This window comes from Calidris pugnax, unplaced genomic scaffold (genome assembly GCF_001431845.1).
Source record: "Calidris pugnax isolate Ruff unplaced genomic scaffold, ASM143184v1 scaffold44, whole genome shotgun sequence".
NCBI lineage: Eukaryota > Metazoa > Chordata > Aves > Charadriiformes > Scolopacidae > Calidris > Calidris pugnax.
This window is the reverse complement of record NW_015094506.1, coordinates 43,539,480-43,565,774: the sequence shown is the minus strand read 5'-3', so window position 1 is coordinate 43,565,774 and position 26,295 is coordinate 43,539,480. Positions and strand designations below refer to the sequence as shown.

The window sequence follows — 26,295 nt, the reverse complement described above, 5'->3', positions numbered from 1 at the left end:
AGCCTCACACCTCACCGATGATTTTTTGAAGGTGCTAAAATTCAGAAAAAGCTAAGCCGCAAATTACGTGCATACCTGAATTCAGGTGTCTTTGTTAGATTATATCGAAGTTATAATTTGATGCCATCATTTTCACAATAGGAGCTATTATATGGGTGATGTGATGCATGTTGCACATTGCCCTGGAGCACAGCTGCTTTGAGTTAAGAGAAACATCTCTGAAATCTCATGCGTGCCAGCAGTTCCCACCCAAGCCCCCCGCATAGGAATACTGCTTCAGCTCTCCTAAACACAGCTGAGAACTCTGGAGGGTTTATCTCTGTTGGATGGAAACAACGCTTGCTTTTAGATAAGGATTGTTTTAAGGGTGCTGCTGGCATAAGGATGGGTAAACGCTGAGAGCCTCGTGTTCCTGCTGAGCATTCCTCATTTTACAGACATGGCCTGGGCTCTGTCAGAGTTCTGAAGCAGCGCTGGGCTCCTCACACCAGCTGAACGAAGTCCATGATGGATGTTCACTGGGACAGTCCAGGACTGAGAAAAAGCCATCATGAGTCTGTTCAGTGTCCTGCAGGAGTATGTATACCAAGGGTGGGATTTTGAAACCGAGGCGTAGCTCCCTTTAGTCTTTTTAAAACTCTAGCCTTTTTAAAACTAGTCCTTCTGTAGCATTTGCTTAGCCCCAGTCTCCTTCTTTATATGTATTTTAAAAATGGAACTGTAAACTAATATTTAGGACAATTCCTGTGTTCTTTATGGCTACAAGAAACTTCTGAGTGAACTCTGTCTTTTGGGAAGTGTTGCATGTGGGAGAAGAGCTGGAGAAACTGCTTTTCAACATTTGTGGTGCTTTAGGCTCACTGCTTAAACCTAAGAGCTGGAGCTTTTCTCCAGTTGTTGGTTGCGTTAGCGAAAAATGTGAGAAACCCCTTCTAAGAAAAATAGGCATTGCCGGAGGGGCATTGACAAAGAAATGAAGTTGTTTTCAGCATTAAGCATTTGTGCACTGCCATCCAGTGGGCACTGGGGAATTGGCTCCTTGTCGCCCACCCCTAATGGCCCACCACTGCACGGAGGTAGTGCCTGCCCATCGCTGTGCATTTTCAGTGAACGGAGGGGGACCCCGACATGGTATGGGGTTCCTTGTGCCCCCCCTGCTCTGTCTCAGTGAAGAGATGGAGGAGTGACGGTACCCCAAGGACGCTGCCGGTTGTCAGCAGGGGTGGCTACAGAAGCCTCAGCCCTTCATCTGCATCGCCCCATTCCAGTCTGTGCAGCCCCATGTGGGGTGGAGGCACGGCCACAGGTTACTGAAGGGTTCAGCAGAAGACACGGGGTGTTGGGAGCCTGTCTTTGAGGCAGTACCTGCAGCTCCCTCAGTGATCTTCTTGCATTTCCAGCCTCCTACAGCGAGAAGCCCTAGGCTGTGCACACGAGTGGACTAGAGAGCTCCCTCAAAGATTACAACCTGATTACTCAATTGGCTGGTTTATTAAATGGCATTTCCTATTTCCATATAAACTCAACTGGACAAAAAACCAAGAGAAAATTACATTATTCACTGTGCCAAGATACTACAGGCACCTTCAGACTTATTTACAGAGGACAATCCTCCTCTGTAAATGTGCCAGGAAGCTCAGGAGATGGTAAGCACGGAGACTTCAGTTGCATTTTACCTGATGGTCTGCTCAGATCCTAACTTTTGCATGTTGCATACTTGCTTTCCTGCTCTGTTATTTCATTTTTAATGGCTATCACTTGTTCCTCTAGTTGTCTGAGTTGCTCTGCCTTGTCTTGTTTGGTTTGATTCAGGTCCTGAAGCTTCTTCTCCAAATCTGGAAGAGTAGAGACATGCGGTGATGTTAATATTTCTTGTGTAAGTAAAATCCAGGGATTAAGAGCATTTCTTTTCCCAGCAGTCTTAGAGGCAATAAGCCCATTTCAAATGGGGAATGTTATATATGCAAGTGGAGAGGAAAATGTGGCTTCCAGATAGTAAGAGAAACGTGACAGCCTTAAAGAAATCAATTTCTCAGCATGTGCTTTTTGTCCATCAGCTGGCATGAGGCAGGACACGGAGCTCTTAAAGGAGTTGGTTTAAATGGAAACACTCAGAGGAACAGTGTGTCCACCGATGTGTGTAAAGCCAGGACAATTCAGGCATAATGGGCTTATTGGAATATAATGAGCTTATAGGAATGTTTTCTCCTGGTCCCTGTGAAGCTCCACCAATGTAAACATACTGGTAATGAGTCAAAACCACATTATTCACTGTCTGTTTATAACACACTTATCATCTGGGCATTTGGAGTGACTGGGATGCTCTTAATGCTTCTCCTGAAGGTATATGCTTGAAATATTTATTTGTATCCTGTCCTGAAGAATTTGCTCCTGTTTCTGTTTCAGATTTGCTGATGTTATGCAGTATTTTCGGACATCAAGCCTGGCAGGAACCTGGGCCCAAGATTTCCCAGGGGGAATCTACAAGCAGAATTAGGTTCCCTGTGTGCAATTACACATGATATGTGCTCTTCCTTTTTGGTGACCCTCTAAACCCACCTGGGGGTCTGTGTGAGGACCAGTGCTGGTATGGCTGCAGCAGCTGTGGTCTCTGCTGCCCATGACCCCTCTGTCACCACCCCACAGGTCCAGGGCACGTCAGCCTCAGTGTCCAAAAGCCAGTATTTGTACCTGGTTTGTTCTGCCATTGCTCAGAGATAATGCCAGAAGGGGAACAAGTATGGACTGATGGAAAACAGCTACCCTGCAGCTCTGTAACACAAACCATCACTCAGGTAATGTAAGAAAAGACAGAACACAGAGGAAAGATTTAAGGTCCAAATGCTCAAAGCATTTGAATCAATCAAGGCTTCCAGATGAATCTACAGCCAAGTTTTATGCAGATTTTGCACTTCCAGAAACTTCAGACAGTTTTTAAACTGTCTGAATCAAATCACTGCAAGACCCTATGTGAACACTTCTTAAACTCTGCTTATAGCAACCAATTTATATCAGAAAAAGTACATAAGCCAAATCAATTCAACTACTTTTAAACCGTTTGAGTAGCTTCAAGCAGGGATTTTCACCACTGAAATTGTTTTAAACCCGATTTTGGGTGAAACTAATCTGTTAGTGTCTGTGGGCAAGGACTTCAGTTTAATTCATGGCTGTCACAATTGTCATTGCTCCCTATGGAAGTAAGAACACCACCTGTTAATCTTTTAATTTTTTTTTCAGTCTCTTCAGCCAGTTTTTCTGCTTCTTCTTTCAGCTGCTTCACTTTTTCTAGTGTTACTTTTGGAGGTCCTCGAGCTTTTAGCTTTTCTTGAAGAGTGGTGTACTTTCTTTTAATGTCAGCAAATTCCTGTAACAAAATGCTGTTACTTAGTTTAAGAGCATCTCATAAGTAATGTAGCATACAGAAGGAAATTTTTATACTTTTTTTTAATATCTTCTTTGAACTAAAATTTAAATCTCTCATTCTTTTAAATCTTTAAAAAACCCCAAACCCATAATGAGTGCACACTGAGCAATGCTTTGTAAAACCCGATAGAAATCAATTAAAACAAACTGCCAGTGGAATAATCTAAAGGGGGGGGGGGGGGGGGGGGAGAGAGAGAAAAAGGACTGAAACTGGAATACTTTTGCTGGTTTTATTACATTACTCAAAGTGGGGGTTTTTTGGTCCAAAGAGCTTCTAAATGAGAACATTTATTCCTACCTTTGTGTCTGTAGTCTAGGACTACAGTCTCTAGTCTTCTCTGTTACTTCTTGGAAAGAGTTGAACACTGCTGACCTGGTGTTACATGAGCAGCATGTTGGACTTTTCTCAACAGCAGGTAGGGTATACACTTCAGAAAGTCCCTGGAGAGTCTCACTGTGTTTCCTGAATGACCAGACTGTGACTCCCAGTATCAGAATAATTCATGTAAATAGCTTCCACCTCATCTCTTTTTTTTAGTGACTTTTCAGTAACTTCCAAGGAGCAAGTACAAGCTAGCCATTGCATTTCCTGAGCGTTCCTTCGTCCCTCTTCCATGGCATGGCTAGAAACATATCCAAAATAACAGTTGATTGAGGATCCTTCCCAGCCCATTGCCAAAAAGGGATGCTAGGAATGAACTTTATCCAACTGAACACTGTATGAGATGGGGGGCAGCAAGGATGTAAGGAAAATAGGGCTTTTCTGTAAATTTCTTTTTGCCATGAGGCTTAATTCAAATGTAGTGAATTCTCTGTAACGACACTGGGATTTTTTACATTTTTGGCTGTAGTAATATTTAGTGGCTAATCCAGTCCCTGCTGATTTAGGTTGCTATTGAGGCTGCAGTTTAGATTTCGACTATGGTTTCTTATAACCTGGAAGCCCGGTCATGCTCTAAGCTTGTGCTGTGGCTGCCTTGTTCTCCTCACAATTTTAGCAAATTTCTAGCTCCAGCCTCAAAAATTAGAGCTCCTGAAAAGCCAACCTAAACCTCCAAGTAACTCCCACAGCAATTTTCTCTGAAGGAGAATGGCATGGGATGAATGGCCAGGCTGCTTCCATCACTCCCATATTTTAATATCTGGTTTTGTGATTTGTTCTGTTGTGTTTACCGGTGCCCATGGTGACTACTAGTCTTATACACAGTGCAAGGAAAAATGTCACCAAGAAGCCAGAGAAATATGTATGTTTTCTTTCATTGAAGCAAACAGAAGCATTAGGTGCCAGAAGCCTTAAAATAAAAAAGAAATTATTCTTAACCTGTGACATTTTACACTGTGTGGCACAGGGAAAACTTTAATAGCTTTGAGGAGAGCAGGGTAGTACAATTACATTTCTGACTCCTTCCAGGTTAAATAGTATTTTTGAATCTTTTCCCCCTTAATATGTGACAGAAAGGCTTACTTTATCAATATTCTGGGCTTGTTTGTGTGCTGCTTCTGCCCCTGCTCTTGCCTTTGTAGCTTGATTCTTGTTCATCAGCATTTTTGCCTGCAATGTGGCAATTTCATCTTCCACCTCAGACTGTTTTGCTGACAAGTCATTTAGTTCGTCGTTTGTCTTGTTCACTTGGTTCTCAGCCTAAAACAGAGCAATTGAAGGCTGTGGTTTCTCCATCTTGCAGAGAGTGGCAATGAGGGAGATTATTGTCAACTGATTAAGAAGAAAGCCTAAAGATTATGGAATTCAATGGCATATCTGTGCCACATTCTGGATTTATCTATTTAAGTTTACATTCAGGAAACTTCGAGATGAAATATAAATATATGTACTAAATAAATTAAAGGTTTACAGCAGGATACCTGTGAGATTTGTGTTCTGATGCCTCGTATCTCTTCATTTAACTTTATGAAGGTGTTTTTGGAGTGTCCTTGGGACTTCACAACATTTTTAAGTTTACTATTAATTTCATCCACAGGTGGAAGAGCCTTAGCTGCTTTGCTAAAATGGAAATACAGAAGCGTGTGTAGTTTTGTGGTACAGAGAGCAAACCAAGAACATGTTTCAAATGCACCCAGGCTCACATGCAGAAATGTTCCCTCAAGTTCAGCAACAACCGCTAAAATTGTGGTTCATAAATTGGCAAAGCAAAACCTCAGTTAGGGACTTTGTGTGGGAGCACGTGAGCTGCTGGTGAGGCTGGTCGCTGCGGCTGCCTGGTGGGGCACTGCTAGTAAGGAAGGTGAACATAGTTTCTCCTTCCCCAATTCTTGCTGTTTCTTTCTCACCCATACTTACACCTCCCAGTGAACCAGATGTTATGCTCCACTAGGTCCAATGTGGAAGTTAGCAACTGCTTTGGCCTCTTTGAGTCGGCAGGCAGAGGAGCCAAGAGCTGGCAGGAGCTGCCTCCTTGCAGCATGTCAGCTCATGCAGCCCGAGCAGCCATGGCTCCTTCCTGCTGGAAACAGCAAGCTGAAATCTGCTGTCACCTCAACTTTTCCTCCAGTGTTAGTAGGGTACTGCCTGGTGTATGGAGCAGTCCTACTGTGCACAGTGCCACCCCAGCTGGAGCAGGGATCTCAGTACCAGAACACACTACTCACTCGGCTTCTTGTGCCTCCACCAGCAGCGTCTGAGCTTCCTCCCTTTTTCTGTTTCTCTTATTTCCATTCAGTTTGTACTTCTCACAGTTGTTCATAATGCCTCGGATTTTGCCAAGCATGTCCGTGAGCTCTTGTGGAGTCAGGGGAAGGTTTATTTGCAGAACATAATTCGCCACCTTCTCAATGTCTTCTGGAGGTGCGCTCTCATCTGCAACAGAAATGGAGCTGAGAATATCCTGAAGCAGCTCTTCCCTCCCAGTGAAATGTAAATGGTGATTATGGCTGCCTACCCTTTGAGTTATGTAGGAAAATAAGGCTGACAGGCACAGTGAGGGGGTAAGAGAATTATCTCCAACATTTTGTAATTTAATATTACGCTTCCAGGTACCGCTGCTAGTGTTGTCAGAACTGGCTAAAATGAGGATTTGAACCCACTTTGAACTGGGTTATTAAAATTCTGATGTAGAACTGAGCCCACAGAAGGTTTTAAATCGGTGCACGGCACAGCTAGATGTGTCAGAGCCCATTTCTCCCTTGGCCCCCAGATCAAAGAGGTGCAGGAGAGACTGGGATGTGAATGGAGCTTTCCAAGCCGGCCAGTAGATGTAATCCCTTCCCTGGAGTCACCACAATGTTGAGAAAGTGGTTCCTTCGCTGGTTAATGAGAAAGGCTAAGCTGCAGAGCGAACTTGGGTCAGACTCAGATAGGATGGCAATTTACAGAAGAAAAAATGTATTTTGACAACTCCTCTTACAAACGAGCTTGTCCTAGTTCTTTGCTAAAAGGCACAGGCACACAGAGTAGCCAATGCCTTGTGAAGGCTCATCCTCACTTCTGTTTTCCGCTCACTTCCCTTTATAGACAAGATCTTGAGTGATAAAACCATCGAAACAAATGTTTGTGCTAATGCTCCAATGTAGCTCACCAGGAATTAAATAGAAGACATTTACTGTGCAAACCGTAATGCATTCCTGAGAACTATTTGCTGTAGGAATATATTAAGCTAAAATTAGAATTCGCATCAATGTAGAGTACAGCAAATTTAATGTAACTGTACCTATCTCAGCTGTTACAGTTCTTAAACTTCAATTTGCAAAACAAAAAATCATGAAAAAATGCTTTTATAATTGTTAATAAATGCCATGTGTCTATTAAGAAACATAAAAGAAGGCCAAAGGTGGAATTTTCCATTGCTATAAAAATAAAATATCTGAGAATGTTAAGGACTTAAATGGAGTTTTTCTTCCAATTCAAGAAAATAACTTAAAATGTTCCCAAACAAAGGAAGTCCTCTGTCCTCTGCCCTTGCTCCCATTTGGATGTAGAGGTATGAATGCCAAAGGACTGCCAACATGCAATCCTTAGAAATTTATGAGATTAAAAAATTCCTACCACATTTGAACTCCTTTGATGTGCATCTGGTAAAAAAACTTAGGGTCCGTTTCTTACAGCATTTTTCTGCAATTGCAAGGCTGGAAATGTTTTAGGGTATATATGGTTGCTTTGTTATTTTTTGTGAGAGCTGTGAAGTTCTACCAGAATCCTTTGATTCCCTGAGTTACAGCTTTACGGAGATGATGGAGCGGTATGTGTCCTAATTCCCACGCTCCCTACGGAGCCTCTATTTATGGGTCTGGAAGAAGGGGGTGGAATAACAATTTGAGGATGCATTGGACATGCCTGGTCATTATATATTATACGAAATTATCTTAGTAGTCCTTTACTCAGATAAACTAGAAACTGAGAGAATTACTTGCATGCTTCAAATTAAGCATAATTAAGCAGAATAAAAGATGACAATCAGAATGTAACAGATCTATTGGAAAATTAAAACAAAGTATGGTCATCTAGGAGAAAGAAGGACTAGAAAAAAAGGGATTGAAAAAGATTGCACAGATCAGGAGATAAAGAAGAAATTTCATGTGTACACAGCCAGATAATTTTCTGGCCATCTATTATGCTACATTATATTGGAATATATATCAGAAATCAGCCAAAAAGAACTTTGCATATTTACCTAACAAGAAGTCTTTCACTTTTCTGATGAACTTCTTAGTGATCTCTCCATCAACTTCAATTTGATTGTTAGCCCTCTCCAGTTGCCCATTAAATTGTGAGCCTTTCAACTTGCTGTCTTCTGCCATTTTTCTAATGCTTTCAACCTGGAAATATTATTAGAAATAGCAGTGCCATTTTCTGGAGGTTATCAATCATTGCTTGGTAAGTAGATCTCTGACACAAAGACAGTTTTGATCCGCCTCTCAGCTGGAATCACTTGATGTGGCTTTGAAAAGTAGTAGGAGATCCCTTTGGGGAACTCCAGTTGTTACATCATGGCCTTCATCTGGTTTCAGAAAAGCCCAAAGCAAGCATTTCTTTCTCTCAGTGCTAAACCACAGTCCCTTCTGTTTCTAAAAGAAGGTTCTGACTGTTATTTTCTGTTGCAGTACTGTAGCATGTCAGTGATCTGATTCAGTACAGAAAAGGCACGTAATCTCCTTTGCCTTTCCACATTGAACTTGCTGTCAAAAGTACACTTAAGAGTACACACATAAGGAAGGTAGAGTCTAAGGCTTGTCTTTAAAAGTTACATTTTGCTATTAAATTAGTAGTCTTTATAATTTAAATAGAACTAACTTTAGATTAATCATCAAATTCTAATGATATTTTGCTTTGCGTTAAGGAAATGCCCATGTACCACCTCTCTGCAGCCTGTGGAGGGAAGAGATTCGCCGTTTCCCTAGGCAACATGAAAAATGGTTTTGTTTTTACTTCTGAAACATCTCAAAATTCTTCGCTCGTATTATCACAGAGCTGCCTGAGGCTTGTGAGCACCAAAGACAATGCCCCAGCAGCCTGGTGTTCACCACCTCAGCAGATGCCTTTTGCTGCTGCCCCTGGGTGTCCTGGGGTCCCGCATGTGCCCCGATTGCTCACTTCCAACCCCCTTAGCTGTGATGTGGAGTGTTAAAAAGGGGAAATGGATGCCCTGGCACCCTGCAGGGACAGGACAAAGCCACAGCAGAGTGACATTTCTGTTGGAAAATGTGTTTTGCCTATAACTGTAACAGGCATCGTCTCTGACCGTTAATAAGAACAAACTGTCTTTACTGGTATTTCGGGATTTGTCTGTTTTGTTTCCTTGGCACAGGTTGCATTGGCCACACTTTGCTTGAGTTATTTTTCACTGCTACTGTGCAGTACAGCCGACTACTTGATGCTCTTCTAAATATCTCCAGGGGCAGAAAAGTCTTGAAATTATTTGCAAAAAATATTTAATGGCAAACATAGTAGTCATATGAAGTTGTATAAATAGAGCTTAAGGCTGTGCACAGCAGTAATCCCACTGCAATAACCATGGGCCATACTCAGACAACTGACAAATGGGGCCATTTGAATCTTTCCCAATAAAAATATAGACAACACTAGCCTGATGTCACCAGCTTCCATAGGCACAGGGCACCATGACCCATGAGATTTTGGCAACTGTAAGGAAGAGGAAGGCATAGCTAGAGCCACAGATTCTTGGTGGGACTGGCACATAATACTCCTGGTACTGAACCATGATAGGTGTGTGAAGTTGGGACAGGGCCCATCACTATGTCACTGCTCTTTGTCCAGGGAACAGCTGAGTTTTTGTAGAGTTGTGACCTCCCAAATCCCATCCTCCATCCATTTCTCTGAACAAATGTAGGTTTGATATACAGCACCTGAGTTTCAGGTTCCTGTAGCTGAGTAGTCAAGTTGTTTAGCAACACAGCAGTCTCCTCAGCTTTCCTGAAGGCATCAGTGGAGAGAGGAAAAGCTCCACTGCAGTTTGGGCCACCGCACTGCCTGAGTCCATTATTGTCCCGGCACAAAGCTCCCCCACAGGCTGCTGTGACACAGGGCTGGTCTCCTGGCACACCACAGATCTGCAATAAGAAGATGCTTATGTCAGGACTCCTCTGGGGGACTGAGATACATTCCTGGGGGAGGAAGATGTTTGACATCACATGAACATATGAACACAGAATGTGTGTGAAGAGAAGATGGTCTGGTCTTTTCAAAGATGGGTGTTGCTGCCAGTTACAGGTCGTCCTCCCCTGACTTGAAGGATACAACATTAGCCCATGGCTCTGAGCATCCTTGCAGGAGCCATCTATTGGGCTCCATGTGTTTCACCAAGACCCTTGCTTCATTCCTCTATGGCAAAAGGGATGAAACTGTCCCCTGGCCATATCCAGCCCATGGGTCAACGACTTATTCTAAAAGATCCAGATCACCTCTCACACAACATGGTACCATGTCTAGCCCTCCATATAGTTTGACACAGATGTTGAGACTAAAGGTCTAGAGGGATGATCTCTTCCAGATCTGGCAGGGCCTGCTGAAGGTGCTGTGGGGTATCCATTGCTGCCCTGCAGAAAGACAGAAATCCCTTCTTCTCCCATGGGTGATGCAAAGGATATGTGAGCACTCCCCATCCACTCCAGGGCAAAGTTGCTCTGCTTAGTTTAAGTTACTGATGGAGGAGGCTGGGGTTAATCTCTCTGATTTACACTGACATAATCTTGAGACTAGAGAGCCCTTAAACAATTCCTTGTGTTGGGTCTGCCCTGGGAGCAATGGCTTCCAGAAGGGTGGTAGTAACCACAGCTGAGATGTGCAGCTGTTTCTGACGTGACTGCATGTCTGTGCCAGGGAAGTGTCATTTTCCAAATTTAAAAATGCATGTAAGCACCCTTTAAAAATAAAATATACTAACAATCAAAAAAGAGATTTTTGTTTAGCTCACATTCAAAATTCACAGCACCTACCTTTTCATTCAAGTTTTGGATGTTGGGGGTCTTGATCTTCTTGAGCTGTTCCAGCACATTGTTTGTGTTCAAGGCCTGATGGCCCAACAACATAGCGAGCGCCTGGTTCCTGGTGTACTCTGAGTATCTTACAATAGGGATTGTCCCACTGCTCTTCTGTTCTGCCAGCAGCGATACTTCAAAGTGTTTCCTAATGTTGCTGATGGCCTCTGTAGCAGCAGAAACAGGGTTTAGTACCAACTGTATTTTGGTTGCATTTAATTAATGTATTTACTTGAATTTTGGACAAATGGTGAGTGACAGTTGGCTCAGTATGTTGCCACTGGGACAGCAGGGAGGAACAGGAGCTGTCAATTTCTCAGTCAAACTTTTTAATCCTTTACTCAGCCAGTTGCCAAACAGGAATAGTTATTGATACTCATAAACCCTACTAGAATAGATGCAAATACAGTGGATCCCATGTCATGCTTCAGAGTCCAAAGTGTGTAAGAAGCCAATGGAAGATACAAAAGTATGAAAGGGATGGCATTAATGACACAAACAGCTACTGGTCTGCATTCATCAGTAGCTCAAGCATTGCTGCTGTAGTTGATTTGATAAAGCTCCTGTCGTTTATGCTGTTTTCAACGTTAGGCAGGAGAACTGCTTCTGCCAATTGTAAAACCTATGAAATTATCAGCTCTCTGATTGTGAGTCAGGAAAGCATTTTTCCTGTTGGTTCAGCATGGCACCTAGAAGCTAAATGGTCTGCTGAACCAAGGCCAAAATTTAGATTACAAATGGGAATTTATGAGTTTTCTTTGGCTCTGGAAAATCAAATTTCAGGGTTGATGCGTTTAAAAAAAAAAAGCATTTCCATGATAAGTTTGTAGGCCAGGCAAAAAATACTTGCCAGCAAGAAGCTTAGAGTAAGCTTTCCCTTAAGTGGACTCAAAAGGGCTGGAGAATATAACATTTTTTGCCGGACTCGGGCCTATTGGAAAATACATAATTTAAGGCTGCTGCTGTTGAGGCTTCCCAGATCTCCAGAGAACCCAAAGTTGTCCCCAGATCCCCAGGCAGAAGTACATGCAATGAGCCAGAACTGATGTGGCAGCACTGAAAAAGCATTAAAGGTCATTGATTAACATCCCCCTTTGAGCCGGTGACTGACTCAGTTACTAGTTAAAGTCAACGACAAGGCACTGGTCAAGTCCTGCGTGCTTTGAATCAGGCTCTAAAGCCCTTGGCCTTGCTTTGATTGAAACTGAACAATGTTTAGTTATCGTGTGGAACCAGGGCTATTTATTTTATCTCGTAACTCTTGGAAACAATGTACAGTTTAAAGTTAGCTCCTAATACAAAATACCTGGCAAGAGGCTGCTGTAACTCTGTATCTAAGCCAGAGACTGTTTTCTGTGCAACAGTTCCACTGCAGGAATATTTTACAGGGGCTCAGCTCTCCATTAAGTGGCCCAAATGCATTTTTCACGCTTGGTTTGTGATGGTGCTGTAGAGCTTCCAAGTTCCTTTACGTTAAACACAGCATCTTAGCACGGGCTTGATTTACAGCCTAGGAAACTGCACTCACTGCATTTCCATACCACGCTGGCTGCAAAGCCAGGGGCCAAGGCTGGAAAGACGTAATTTAATGATATCTCATGAAGTGCAAACATTCTTTTGAGGATACTTGTGTCTTGTTTTCTCCAGTGATTTGAATTCATCATTAGATAGTGATGTTTCCAGGTCAGCCAGCTGAACATGTGCCTGTGAGGAAGCCTCTCAGCCCTGATCCAAAGAGAGGAAGGTAGGAACCTGTTCCCCATGTGTGTCTAGGGCACAAGTGCCAAATGTGCCCCAGATGTTGTATGTGGCCATATCCTGCTCTACCTCAGCAAAAAAAGAGAGAGGAAAAAGCAGACAGACCCACGCCGAGGATGTGCTGCTGGACCCAAAAGAAAGATGGGGTAAGAGAACCAGGCTTTCTCCCAGAGAAGCTGGTTATCTTGAGGGAAATGTTATTTCTGTGCTGTCAGATGCTTGGTAGCAGGACCAAGGAATATCTGTGGCCCTGACCAGAAATTCAGCTTAAATTCAAGGTCTTCCCCTCCCCACACCCCCATGTGCTTTTTATAGGGCTGTTAATCTGTCTCATGAGACTGAAGGACAAAGTGGGTTTGGAACGTGACCAGAGAGCCCCATGGATGCTTCAGCTGCGCATCCACTGACCTCCCTGGGATTTGTTGTTTCTTTGCCTTCCTGCCTTTCTCAGAGTCTGCACAAGACTAGTTGAATTGGGAAGGGGAGCCTGGGAGAGCTGTGCTGACCACTCCTGCAGGGACCTGAGTGGAAGAGCTGGTTCTGGCAGCACTGCCAAGTACAACAGGGCAGGGGAACCCTAAATCTTAATTAATCCTCTTTTCCCCTCTTCCTTTCCCTTGGTTTTGTATTCTGTTGTCTTTTCCTTCTTTTTTTTTGACCTTGTCTAGGCTAATCTTTTTCTTGCCAGAACGAAATACAGAGGAACTGTAACTGGGAGTGCATTGCCTGTAGCTGCTGTCTTCTGTGGTGCACACCTTCTCTTCTGTGGGTTCATATCTCGGCTGTCATCTCTTTGAATAGTATAATAGCGCTGACAATCTCCTGCCACCGTGGATCATCTAGCATCTGTTCGAGATCCCTGACTGATACATCCCCATCTTTCTCCAGAAACCAGCCTGTGACATTGTCATTACTGCTATTAGCAGCTGATGGAGACTATTCTTAGCTCAAGCACAGACGGTGTAATTCTTTCAAAAATGCCAACGAGCTCAGTTCTGACTTCACATTTTTTGATGATGGAGAGCTAGTTCCTTACCACATGAAGTCTTGCATTTTCCCATGGGAACACTATGAACTATGCACTATGACCTCTGCTTTAATTAAACAAACCATTGCTGTACAATGTTCTTTAAGTATTGCTAAGTGCAAGAGGAGTCAGAAGTGGGGGAAAAGTCCTTTAATGTTCTACTGTATGATCTGTGAGTCTATACTGTGAAACTGGGTGGATTTTAAACCCTGATGTAAACATTGGGATTGATGAGACTTCTGACTGACGTGACTCTGGCACATCCATCTGAAATTGGGGATGCTAGAAATCATGGCATTTTAAGATAAAAGGGAGTCGGAAAGTCAGTATAAAATGTTGATAGTATTTACATTTTTGAGCTACCAGAGGAAGCTATAATCTAGGGATCTTTGAAATGTTGTAGGGTTCGATGGTGAAAGAAACATTCTGAAATTTCATGGAAAATATTCACCTATTTCAAGTAATTGCTGTCCGCCTTACCTTTGAGGCTCAAGTAATGAAAACTTTGATGCAGGTGTATTTTCTGTTGCAGAAGTTCATACACTAGATCAGCTTCTTCCCCAATGTCTTCTATATTCTTGTTAAGGTCAGGAAACTCATACAGCCTACTGTGAAGAGGATCCATTTGCGCAAATTTTTGTCTGAAAGGGAAATGGCAGTTATGCAGAAGTCAGACTGGATTGTTCTTAAATTAGAACTCAGATATACAATATTTTAGAGGACAAGAGATAAACTACTAAATGGCAGAAACATTTACTTGTAATGGCTTATTGAGAAAACCCTTGGGATGAACTGGAAAATTCCAGCATTTAAGTATATGTTTGTGGGTGACAGATAATATATATTAGGATTGTTTTGTTCACAGATCTATTGAAAACAGTGATTCAGTAATCCCACATCTCTGTGCTGATGAGAAGTGGGACTTGATGTGTAGGGACTGCTGGTGGAGCTCAGGGAAAGACTGCTTTCTCAGCCAAGGGATTTTTTCCGAGGCAGCCGAGCCCTTACTGAATGTAGCCCTGAAAATCCTTGATGCCTGAGAGGGCCTCCAGTGAAAGAACAGGGTGTCTCAAAATTCTTTCAATTTCAGAAATGGCATCTTCAAAGGCTTTGAAGCGCATGTCGCAGCTGGGCATTCGTCCTCCTTTATCTTCGAGATTTGCAGCAAACCTCATTAACCCCTGAACAGTCTGGGTGAGGGCAGCAATTTCAGTGTCCCACTGATCGAAACAAAGATGACACTGATGGCAAGAGGGAAAGTTTTTCTGAAAGCCGCGGCCACACTGGTCACAGAACCGGCCAGTGACGCCGGCGCGGCAGTTACAGGCGCCGGTGACTTTGTCACACTTGGGCTGGCTGGTTCCCTCCAGGTTACACTCGCACGCTGCAAGAAAGGGACAGCAGGTTACATCCAGTTGTTCCTTTTCTGTGGGGTTAATGCATGCAAAAGGTACAAGCATGCATTTCAAGACAACAAAAGCAAATGGGTGTTGAGCAAAGTGGACTGCCTGGCTAACGGCTCTTCTTCATCTCTAACTTCCATGGTCCCGTCATAACCGCAGGAGGAATGATCTAGATAAATAGTATCAACACTTTTATCCATCTCATAGGCACAAACGTATGCAAGCCTGCTTCTCTAGAGGTATGTCCTGTCTTCCCTAGGAATATATAAATGTAAACATTTCTTTTGAGGCAGTTTCTAATCCAGTTGTCCCCAGCTAACAATACTTACAAACGCAGTGCATCTGGGGATTGCCAAAGAAATTTTCCTCACATTCATTGCAACATCTTCCGCTGTAACCTGTCTTACATGGACACTGGCCTGTAAGCTGTGAAGACAGTTTGGATTAAATAACTTCCTGAAGAGTCATATTCTCCCTGTGATTTATGTCATATAGCTGTATGGGGACTGCAGTGACACAGCTTTTGGACATCATGGTTTATACAGTACTGGCCCACGTTTCCCATCTTCCCCTTGAAGGTTGTGGAAACAAAATGGACTTTGAGAGGTGGCGTTACTTTACTAATATGAAGGGTTTTGTACGTCCCAGACTACAGATGCTCTTTGAGAACTCATCTTCTATGATTTGAGAGAGGATTCTTTTCCTTTGCAAAACAGATTAACTTCATATTTTTGCTGGAACAAATTACTCATCTTAACATTTAAACTTTTGACTACATGGTTTATTAACTGTAACTGAAAACCTCGAGGGTACGTTATATGCATTGCCCTAGAAAATTTATGTTGGAATTCAGCTATCAAATTAAACCACAGGGAATTACAGCTCTGATAACTGGTACAGCTCAGAAAAGCACTAGTAGTTCTGTGAGGTTAAGAGTGATATTTACTAGAAAAAATAATAAATCCGCTTAATAAACTGTAACAAACAGAAAGCATATTGAAAGAAAAATGTAAGAGCAGATCAGCAAGAGCTTGGGATAAGCTCCTGGTGCTCTGAAGTCAATAGCAAAATTGCTGTTGACTCCATGGGACCACAATTTCACCTCTCTATTCTGAAACACCATTTTATTTTTTCTACATTCTAGCCCTAAAAAAAGGACAGGAATTAAAGATAAGAAAAGGTACTCTAGCAGTCTGATAGATGAGGCATTATTAATGTAATAGCCACAGCTGTTACTTTATGAAAATAAACACTTGAAAAAATACTCATAAGACTCTTGAGTCCGAGGCTGGACTTCCTTCTTCCCTATACATATACTTACAAGGCAGTTTTTTTCCATGTGACATTTTCTTACAAAGTATTTCTGAGATCCACTTGACAAAGAAACACACAGGCAAAGAGAAATTGCTTACAAGCAAAGCCACATTTTCAGAACAGCACATTTGATATAATGACTCAAAGTGTGATTGCACCAACTGCAAAATTCCAAAGACTTCTTGCTTTCAGGAAGCATGACACAAAACTATCCTCATTTATAAAAGGGTCTCCACCTTCCTACACCAAAACATCACCACCCCAGTTCCCAGAAAACAGAGTAATTTTCTTGCCTGGTTGCACTGGTTACTTCGGGAGTTTTTTGGATCACAGTCACAGATCCGACATCCTTTTCCACTAGCCAGGTCCCAGTAGCCAGAGGCACACTGGTCACATGTTGTGCCTACCACGTTGGGGAGACAAGGGCAAGCTCCTGTGACTGGGTCACACAGACAGGCTGCGTCCCCACCTGGGCACATGGCAGGGCGAACACCCACCAGATTGCACGTGCACCCTGGAAAAAGAAGGGCAATGACTATAGCAGACGATGATACAGAGAGCTGATGGATGATCAGAGCTGTATATAAAGCGTACGTTGCAGGTTTACTTCTAGTAATCTTGAACACATTTTTAATCTCAAGCAGTTGACCTGTCTTCCTATAATAGCTTATATATAGCTTTGAGCAAACTTACTGGGAACGTTCAGTGCTTTTCACACAAGCACAGAAAAATGAAGGCGTAGTGAATTTTGAATCTTATTAGAATGAAATGTTAAATATGCTGGGTAAAGAGAAGGTGATTTACAGTAGGCACCATCCAGCGTGGGAAACCCCAGTAAGCCAAGTAAGATAAGACGCCTTCCTTGTGGTGAGCCAAAAGTTCTTGCTTAACCATTTCTAACAGACATCTCCAAGAATGAACAAGGAATGCGTTTGAGCTGTGTGTTAGAGATCCCAGAAAAAAAATGTTCTTGAAAATATCTATAATTGCCTGGTCTGTAGAAATTAGACCCTCAATCAGGCACATTTGTGAAAATAGTCTTCAAAAAATATTGGGAAGAAATTTATGCCTTTCTGTTAAAAGTGCTGAGCTATTGCCAGTGTCCTCATGGAGTCTATTAAACTCCCTGAACAGGGTCATTCCAGCCACTTAATGAAAACCTCTGGCAAGGCAGAGAGCTCAGCCAGGGATCATCTGGTTAACTGAGCATTGCTTAGTTGGCATCAGCCAGCAACATGGTTAAACAATTATCTTTGATTCCTTTACTTTTGATTCCTTTAGTTTTCATTCCTTCCCGAGAGGGCTGAATGCACATTTATTTTTCTAACAGAGTACTGATTTCATTTCGCAAATGAGCATTTCCAAGGAGTGATATTCAGTATGAGTCTTAGTGAGACTTGGATGACAAAGAATTTAATAGATGCCATATTAACAGTTATTTGTATCACTGGATAGAAATACATTTAGTACTCTCATATTTTGCTCCATTCATCTGCTTTAGTTCTACTTTCCCTCCAAGGGCTAACCTCTCCCTGTAGACTAATTTCTTTAAAACTTTTCTTGGTAGTAATACACAGCGGCAGATCTGTTGCTTGCTTACTTCGACAGTTTTGATCGAGGGCTGAGCCAAAATACCCTGGTTTGCAGAACTGGCAGTTTGTTCCATGGGTGTTGTGTAAACACTTGGTGCATTCCCCGGTGACCCTGTTACAGGACTCTGGGTCTGTCACGTCGATGTTGTTATTGCAGGGACATGGTGCACACTCAAGCCCAGGGCTGCCTGGGTTTTTGTAGAACCCACTAGGACACTCGTCACACTGGTTGCCTGTCAGAGAGGAAGGTAAAAAATTTTGCTGGCTGATGGGAATTCAAGCAAAACATGTAATTTACAGTAATACTGTTAAAAGATTCAGACTGTCTGTTCCAGTTGTACATTTCCAATGGAAAATATCCATCTGTTTGTGACTGTTGCCCTTTAATCTTCTATCAGTCTAAATTACATCTCTCTTTCTGAAATCTGATGGAAACACATGCTCCTCATCCCAAGTTGTTTTTATGAAGAAAGTCCTTTCAGTAAAGTAAATAGGAACCCCCTCACACAACATCTCCAAACATTTTTTTCCAGCAAAGCCTTATTTGCAGGATTTTTCCTGGGGCCTTCACCCCAACAGGAGCATGGGAAGGTGGTGCCCTTTCCTGGAGCCACCCAGAGCCCAGCATACCTGTCCTCCTTTCTGTAACACAGTGGAGGATCCCCAGGAGGTCAAATGAGCTCTGGGATGCTCTGTCCTTGCTTTCTGGCATCGCAATTACTTCTGCACACCATCCCAATGCCTGCCCTGATTGGGGTGCTACCTCTCAGCATCTCAGAAACCTTTCTGGGCAAGCTGGTATTGCTGGGACCTCATCCACTCTCTCATCCTCAACCAAGGCCCCTTCTCCTTTGCTGTGGTCCTCAGGACCAGAGCCTTTCACAGTCTCTGAGGAAGTGAGCCTGGTGCCACAGAGGCACTCAAGAGCCTTGCTTGGAAGGAACACGAGGAAGAAAGTCCAGGACTGAGGATTGTAGTGGAAGTCCCCTGGGTGAGTACCAACAGGGATCATTTTGGTCCCACAGCAATTACTTGAGCAAAACTGTTCTTTAGATGTAAAGGAACCTGGCCTAAGTTAAGATGACAGCATTGATTTAGTTTTTGGCAGTGTTGCTTATTAGGGTTTACTTCCATCACTGGAGATCATTCTAATGCTGAGGGGGAGGGAAATATCTTTAGTTTTCCCTGCAGAAATTAAAGCTAAGTCAATGGGTTCTTAGGAGGAAAGGCACCAGTTTGCTGCAAAAATACCTGCATTTGAGAATGGAAACCTCATTTCTAAATGAACCATTTGAACAGTGAAACAGTCGCTTTTGGGCATAACATCGAAGCAAGATTATTCTATATGAAGAAAGATTTTCTCTGATTAGGAAATCTTATTGGGTCCTTTTGTTGCCCTGTTCTTTCTGATTTGGGCTTCTAACGCTTGTTTTTCAGAGGTAATGAGCAACTGCAGTTCTCCCTGGCTCTCCCCACCAGATTAACGTAGTGCCCCTGGAAAGGAGGTGGTTTCCAGACTTTGCCATCAGATTAATTAATTGCTTTACTGTCTCCACATAGGTGACTCCCATTTTCAAACACTAATTCCACAATTCCCACTCTTCTCAGTCAGGACTTCCTCACCTAATTTCAGTAAATTTGAGTGTTAACTACTCTTATCTATTTTATTACCATTACCCCACTTGTCATCTCTGAACAGAGGATGGGTGGACAATAGTCATTTTTCTCTCTTACATTAACTTTAATAGAATCAAACCCAGTATTTTGTTTCGTACCTGAATACCCCTCGAGACAATTGCAGACTAGTTGTGCAGACTGGGAGTCCTGGTAACAGGAACGTGCAAAATACTTATTGCTTGTAGGAGCCCCCGGGCACATGCACGGGCGACAGGGTTCTCCGCTCAGAGGGTTTCCGTAATAGCCATCCATGCACCTGTGAAAGCAGTCAACACAAGGCAGCAGAAATCATCAACTGCTCCTTTCAGTCCCTGCAGGTGAAGCAATTTATATGTACGTATAATTAATTTAACATTCCAGGTCATTGTAATGCTATCCCCATTAATTGGTACAGACATATCAAGCTTCAAAGGTGTTCTAAAATGGAAAATCAGAGGTACATTCCCAAAATCTGGAGCACAACTTAAAAATATATATGTTTTCTTTTCAAGGAGTATTTCTGAAGACTTTCACCTACTCCGGAACAATTTAAATCTAAATGATAGTATATACATGTGACATATCACACATTCTCATAGACAGCTAAAAGCTGCCATGTAAAAATTCTTTATATTCACTTATCATCACATATATCAATCTATTTCCATGCACACACACAGAGTGACTGGCATGACATTAAGAAGTCCTGGCATGGGCAAAAAAGAAATGATTCATTCAGAGAACTCAGAAAATATTGCATATTTTAGATGCAGCATACGTATTGAAATCAGCCATGTCTGACATGTTCTACAAATGCAGGGTGATGGCTGTTTTGAGGCAGTGCTGAGTGTGCTGTTACCCAGGCACGTGGGGGGCTTTGGAGGCTCTTTGGGGGCTCAGCCACCACCGCCATACTACCCACCACTGCCCCCACATCCCAGCCCCCTGTGGCCCCACAGCTGTGGCAACGCCGCAACTTCTGAAGCATCCTCAGTCTTTGATCTGCTTTACTACGGCACATGGGAACACAATTCTCTATGTGTATAAGCCAGGCTAAAAGTCTTGACTATTTGATTATCCTCAGCCTGGGGTCTGGAGCTCCTGCAGAGTCACAGGGCAACAAGTATTTCAGTCTCCCTTTTTTAATCTATTTGCCACCTACAAGCACAATAGCCCAAGGCTTTATTGTCCAAAAGCACTGCAAGAAAAGCTCAATAGGTTTCATGGGGAAATCCTCTTAAAAGTGAATGACAAGGTACAATCCAGCCAAACTAAACAGAACAGCTAACGAATTTAATTCTGGTGTCCATGTTGAACTCTGACACTGCCACCAGTGTATAGAATAGAAAAGAGGAGCACTGTGTTGAACGGAGCTAGAACATGTGGGAAAAGTCATTTGCTGGTCATATGGAAATAATATGAACCAGCAAACAGGGCATGTTTATTTAAGCTCCTCAGAGATAATTGCAGGTATTAAAACGAGTATTCAGCATGAGGTTAGCCTCGTGGCAATTTAAAAGCTGGCAGGAGTCAGTGTATCTCACACGCAGCACTTAGCACATCTCCCCAAGCACATGGTGCCGTGGCGCTCCTGTCTCAAATGCCCTCCTGCAGGGAGCCCACTGCAATGCTGTGTGCGTGCCGTGCCCGCATCCTCCCACTGGCACTACATGCACTTTCCCACATGCATTTGCTGATCTCCTGGTTTGAGGTAAAACAGAACCAACTTCCTCTTAAGTAACTTTACGTCCTTAGCTAGGCTTCTTCAAACTCTTTGAAATTAACAGCATATCGTGGAGAAAACAGCTCGTTCTCAGAGTGATAAGACCAAAGTTTGTACTTTGTGCCAAGGAATGGTATGCGTTACACTTATTGCTATAATAACCAAGGTCAGCTCATTTTGTTATTTGCCCTATTGGAGGGTTGGAAACAGAAAAAGCATAGAGGGGTCCCACCTGTGGGGAGGAGTGGACAGGACAGGTGACCCAAACCTGACCAACAGGGGTATTCCATCCCATCTGCCCACGCTCAGTATAAAAGCTGAGGGATCAAAGGGTCAGCTCTCATTCTTCAATGGCTGATATCCAAAGGGGACTCTGTCCATTCATCTGCCTTTGATTCCGATCTGTGTGTTCCTAACTCCAGAGCAGAAACCCAGTTCCCATTCATCGCTGAGTTCAGTCTGGGACTTCCCCAGTGCCTGCTGGTGATGTCATTCTAGGAGCTTGTTAGGGTTTTATATATATTGTATCTATTTTCATTATTTCTGGGTTGGTTTTTTTTTTTTTAATTTTAATATTGATACTTCATTAAAGTAATTTAGTTCATTCTAAACTTATAAATCTCCTTATCTCTTCCTCTCCTCTGTCCTGGGTGGAAAAGGGCCATCTGTCGTTCTGGTTTTGGTCAATCCGGCCAAAATCACGACAGCTGAACAAACAGGTACCTGCCATTCAGCAGCTGGGCACAGTTTAATCCTGGGTTTAGGTATGTGTTTCCAGTTATGGTCATTGATGCATTCCTGGAGATGTAAGTGGGCCCCCAGCTACACACGTGTTTCAGAGATCACCAGTGTTTGGGTGAGCTTTGCAGCGTTGCCCATCAACTTGCCTTTCACAGTGGTTTCCAGCCGTAAATCCGCGACAGTTGAGGCACACTCCGGTCACCGGGTCACAAAGCTCCGTGTAGCCATTGCATGGGCAAGGACGGCAGTGGGGAAATCCAAAATACCCAGCCAGACACCGGTTGCAGCGCTGACCATCCACCTCCCGGCGGCAGGAGCACTGCCCTGTCACCTGGTCACACAGCGTGCTCAGCGAGCCTTGCGGGTGGCACTCACATGCTGGAAAACACCAAAAGCAAACCTGTGTCCTGAACTTATTCCCACCAACCCCACTCATCGCTGACACTGCCTGAAGGCAGCGTGAGCAGCGGGGAAGGACAATTCGCTATTTGTGGAAGCATTTTTTATATGGCTTCACACACGATCAGGGATTCAAAGCTCTAAAAAGTTGGGTTACGCATGAAGAGCCAGATGCTGGTGCTGGTGCTGGCTGCCAAGTACTCACCGTAGCAGCCGTGGAAGCCAAAGCCGTAGCTGCCCGCAGAGCAGGTGTCACAGCAGCGTCCCACGACGTTGGCTTTGCACTCACACTGGCCCCCCAGTTTACTGCAGCTGGTGTTCAGCGATCCTTGGGGATTGCACTTACAGGCTGCCAAGGGGAAAGAAAATCAAAGCAGGTATGGTTATAAAGGAGTGTCACTGCTCTCGTAAACTTGCACGTTTTGCACTTAAAAATAGGAAGGAAAGAGCTTGATTATTTTCATCAGGGATTCACTAACCACTTGGGTTATGTAGCCTGGATGGTGATGGTGTATCAAGCACCAGCACAAGTCTTGGTGTTGGAGCTGCCATAAATGGCACATTTTTGGGATGGGATAGAAGGGAGCACAGCAAAATGTAGATCCAAAAGACTTGAAGTCTAGAAAGGTTTGATACAGATTTATCTCTAGCTGCAATACTGGACATAACCTGCAAGCAGTACTCAGACAGGCTGCACCTGTATATTCTCTGCTGCTTTCTGGACACCTTGGACTGACTTGGCCTGCTAACTCACAGAGGATGCTTGTCCAGGATGCTCAGAAGCCAGCGTTAGAAAGCCAAAGTGCCATGTTTCACGGGGACAATCCTGCCACTATGGGAATCAAGCTAATGGGGAGTCAGCACAGCCCAAACTTAAGTGAGAGGGGTCTGTGACTGCACAGCCATGACCACATCACATGATGTGTGAGCAAGGCATCGGATCTTCTAAAAATAGCCCAAACCAAGCTCTCAGGTCCATTGGTCCATTGGAGGCAAGGCTCCCTGATAGAAGCTGGTCAACAAAGCTGTCCAGAAAGGTCCCTCGTGTTACTGGAAGTGCACAGAAACTCCATTTTTCTGGTCCCGACACCAATGAAGTCTCTTGAGCCGCTGAGCCTAGCTGCCCTTTCCGCAGTGGGTCCAGGAGACTGCCTGGGGCTTCAAAGCCCACCTGCCACAGCCCTCTTGCTGGTGCACCACTCAGGTTTTCTTGGTGAATCTCTTCCACCACATCAGCTTGTGTACCATCATGCCTGGAGTCCTACCAGGGCATCCATCTAGCCTGCAGCATCCAGGGAGAGGGCTTAAAAAGTTCTCTGTCATTTTACAGCATCCAGAAAACTAGGAAAGTTAGTGGTCTGGCCATCTGGTGAAGCTTCATCTGATTGAAATGCTCTTCAAAAAACACACACAAGCACTGCCATGGTCCTTGTCATGCTGTTCCATGAAGCTCATCAGGTGTGATGGGCTCCAAGAGCCATGCCACCAAAAGGCACACTCTGAGTTCAGCAGGACGTATCCTGCACGTCCATAGATATCACATTCTGATTGGCTTCACTTCCCTGCACCCCCATGGGCTGAGAGCTCTCCAGTCAACATATCCTACAAACTCAAGGGAGAACTGCTAACTGCCCAAAAGAGCTGCCTGTGCAGGTTGCTCCTTACCGATGGCGCCGTTGTGAATACGGGCTGACATGCTCACTATGAGCCTTGTGCACGCTTCGGGCAGGACATGAGGTCCAACTTCTGATGCAATCTCAATACAGTGATACTTCTGATACTCATCTAAATCCATTTCACTGCATAAGTTCTCCACGGAGCCGATTCTGGGAATAAGTCCAAGCTTTGGAGTTAAGAGGGAAAAGAAAATATTTTTGCTTAGATATACTGAAAACCAGAATTTCCCACATTCTCTTACTGTGCTCCACATTGTAAGGACAGAGGCCTGGAGCACCATGTTTCTAAATCTGCTGTTGTGCTGCTCAGTCATCTAAATTCACATTTATTCTGAAGGTCTAGACATTCCCTGAGTTCTTCAAACAAAAGAGACTGTGTATAAAAAAGTCAGATTATAGTAAGACTGCACAGAACTGCTTTGGCTTCTAAGAGGTGCCATGTTGGTGACTCCAAAAGTATTACCAAGATAGAGAAAAGTCAGCTGAACGTTCCATGTCCAAGTATGGCCAGCCCTTGTCAGGTCCAGATCTAGAGAAGTAATTAGAGGAATGGACTTAAAAATATTTTTCTCAAGAGAAGGACCCAACACTAACACTCTGTTCCTGACTTGGTGGAAAGTTGGGAAATATCTGGACACAATTCCAGGGAAAGGACAGAACTAATTTTACTTTTCCAATGTCATCTTTAAATATATCCAAGATTTTTAAACTAGATTCAAACAAATACACAGATTTTTAAAAACCTAAGTGATGTAGAACTGCATGAGTTTATATCCCTAGCCACAGCATCCTGTCAGCATATGTAGAGTGTGCTCATAATAAATGAGCAACAGATAGACATAAATAATCTGACCATTAAAATATGCAACAAGTATGACTTGATGAGATATTATGGCATTGCTCCATGAAAATTAAAACAGATACAGTTCTGCCTTTTCACACAAAAGGATGCAAACACAGTGCCAATGGAGGTAAGCAGAACTGCACTTCCCTGAATTTCTATTAAAACACACTATAAATGATTTTTAAATATTTTGAGTAAGTCTGTGCAAAAAAAATAGTCACCCTGGTATAAATACAGCCTCAAGGGAATTGTGACAGAACTACTCACTGAGTCAATCAAGATGAATGATTTTGCCTTTGGGTCAGAAGCAGAGGGCTGAGAAAAATACACATCCACAGAATATTGTGTTCCCGGCTCCAGGCAGACTGGAGTTTGCAGAAGTGCAATCCTGTTTAGCAGAAATAAAGCACAGTTGTAGCCAGGAGGGGGGAGAAAGCAAGTTTACGGGATGCTGTGAGCTCTCCCTCCCCTCTGTGCCTGCATCCTAATGCCTGCAGCCCTGAGCATGCCCTGCTGCTGTGGGGAGCACACCCAGCCCCATTGGGTCCCACCTTTGGGAAAGCTGCAGGACTTCTGCCTGGATGACTCACCAAGTGTGATTTAAACCTGGCGAGATCAAACTGAAAATGGCAGGTTTTACTACTTCAAGCAAAGGATTTTGCAACTCACTTGGTATTTGTCCTTTCCTGTCCCTGTTTGATCAAGACTTTGGTCACATCCTCTTGGCTCCTCTCTACTCTTTACATAGGTCCAAACTGAAAAAGTGTTTTTGAAAATAGCCTAGGACAGCGACTTTAAGTCAATATTTCCCTTCTATACTGAAATAGCTGCAGCTGGATCTTTGCCAAAGCAATAACTAACCCCAGCAGGATCTCGGGCTGCTCTCCTGGTTTGGGCAAACCTTTGCCAGGCCAAGGACTGGAGCACCAGACTCTTCCTTAGTGCCTACGTGTTACTGTGGTTTGACAGCAACAGGAAAGGCCACACATATGTTTCTAATATTCCCTCTTTCCCACACATTTATCGCTCTGCAGTGCTTCAGTAAAAGATTTGTACACAGAAAATCTACAGGCCCAAGGAAGGGAATAGTCAGACCTCTTCATAGCTGGGAGAGGCAACGCATGTGGCTCCTGTGAAAGGCCCTTGTTTTTGCAGCGTTGACTCGACAAAATACCAGCAGGCTGGACAGCAACACTTGCCAGCCAGTCTTCCAAGGACTATAAACAAAGGACAAAGTTTATGGTCATTTTTCATATCTGAAAATCCCACTTTCTCTTTGCCAAGGTTAAC

General features: G+C 43.5%; 1 protein-coding gene across 1 annotated transcript in view; it reads right to left on the bottom strand.

Annotated features, from left to right (window-relative positions):
* Positions 1-1,537: 1,537 nt before the first annotated feature.
* LAMB4 (laminin subunit beta 4) overlaps positions 1,538-26,295 on the bottom strand; it is a 46,123-nt gene continuing 21,365 nt past the window's right edge. Inside the window, exons 19-37 of the mRNA XM_014963241.1 lie at positions 26,101-26,222; positions 25,273-25,393; positions 24,151-24,328; positions 22,691-22,834; positions 22,233-22,464; positions 19,742-19,899; positions 17,975-18,199; positions 16,668-16,888; positions 15,390-15,486; positions 14,666-15,041; positions 14,138-14,298; positions 10,831-11,039; positions 9,742-9,945; positions 8,049-8,193; positions 6,031-6,238; positions 5,287-5,425; positions 4,889-5,065; positions 3,211-3,364; positions 1,538-1,835 (exon numbers count right to left, since the gene is read on the bottom strand). Of these exons, the coding sequence (XP_014818727.1) occupies positions 1,696-1,835; positions 3,211-3,364; positions 4,889-5,065; positions 5,287-5,425; positions 6,031-6,238; positions 8,049-8,193; positions 9,742-9,945; positions 10,831-11,039; positions 14,138-14,298; positions 14,666-15,041; positions 15,390-15,486; positions 16,668-16,888; positions 17,975-18,199; positions 19,742-19,899; positions 22,233-22,464; positions 22,691-22,834; positions 24,151-24,328; positions 25,273-25,393; positions 26,101-26,222 (3,411 nt within the window). The 3' untranslated portion in view covers positions 1,538-1,695. The remainder of the gene's footprint in view (positions 1,836-3,210; positions 3,365-4,888; positions 5,066-5,286; positions 5,426-6,030; positions 6,239-8,048; positions 8,194-9,741; positions 9,946-10,830; positions 11,040-14,137; positions 14,299-14,665; positions 15,042-15,389; positions 15,487-16,667; positions 16,889-17,974; positions 18,200-19,741; positions 19,900-22,232; positions 22,465-22,690; positions 22,835-24,150; positions 24,329-25,272; positions 25,394-26,100; positions 26,223-26,295) is intronic.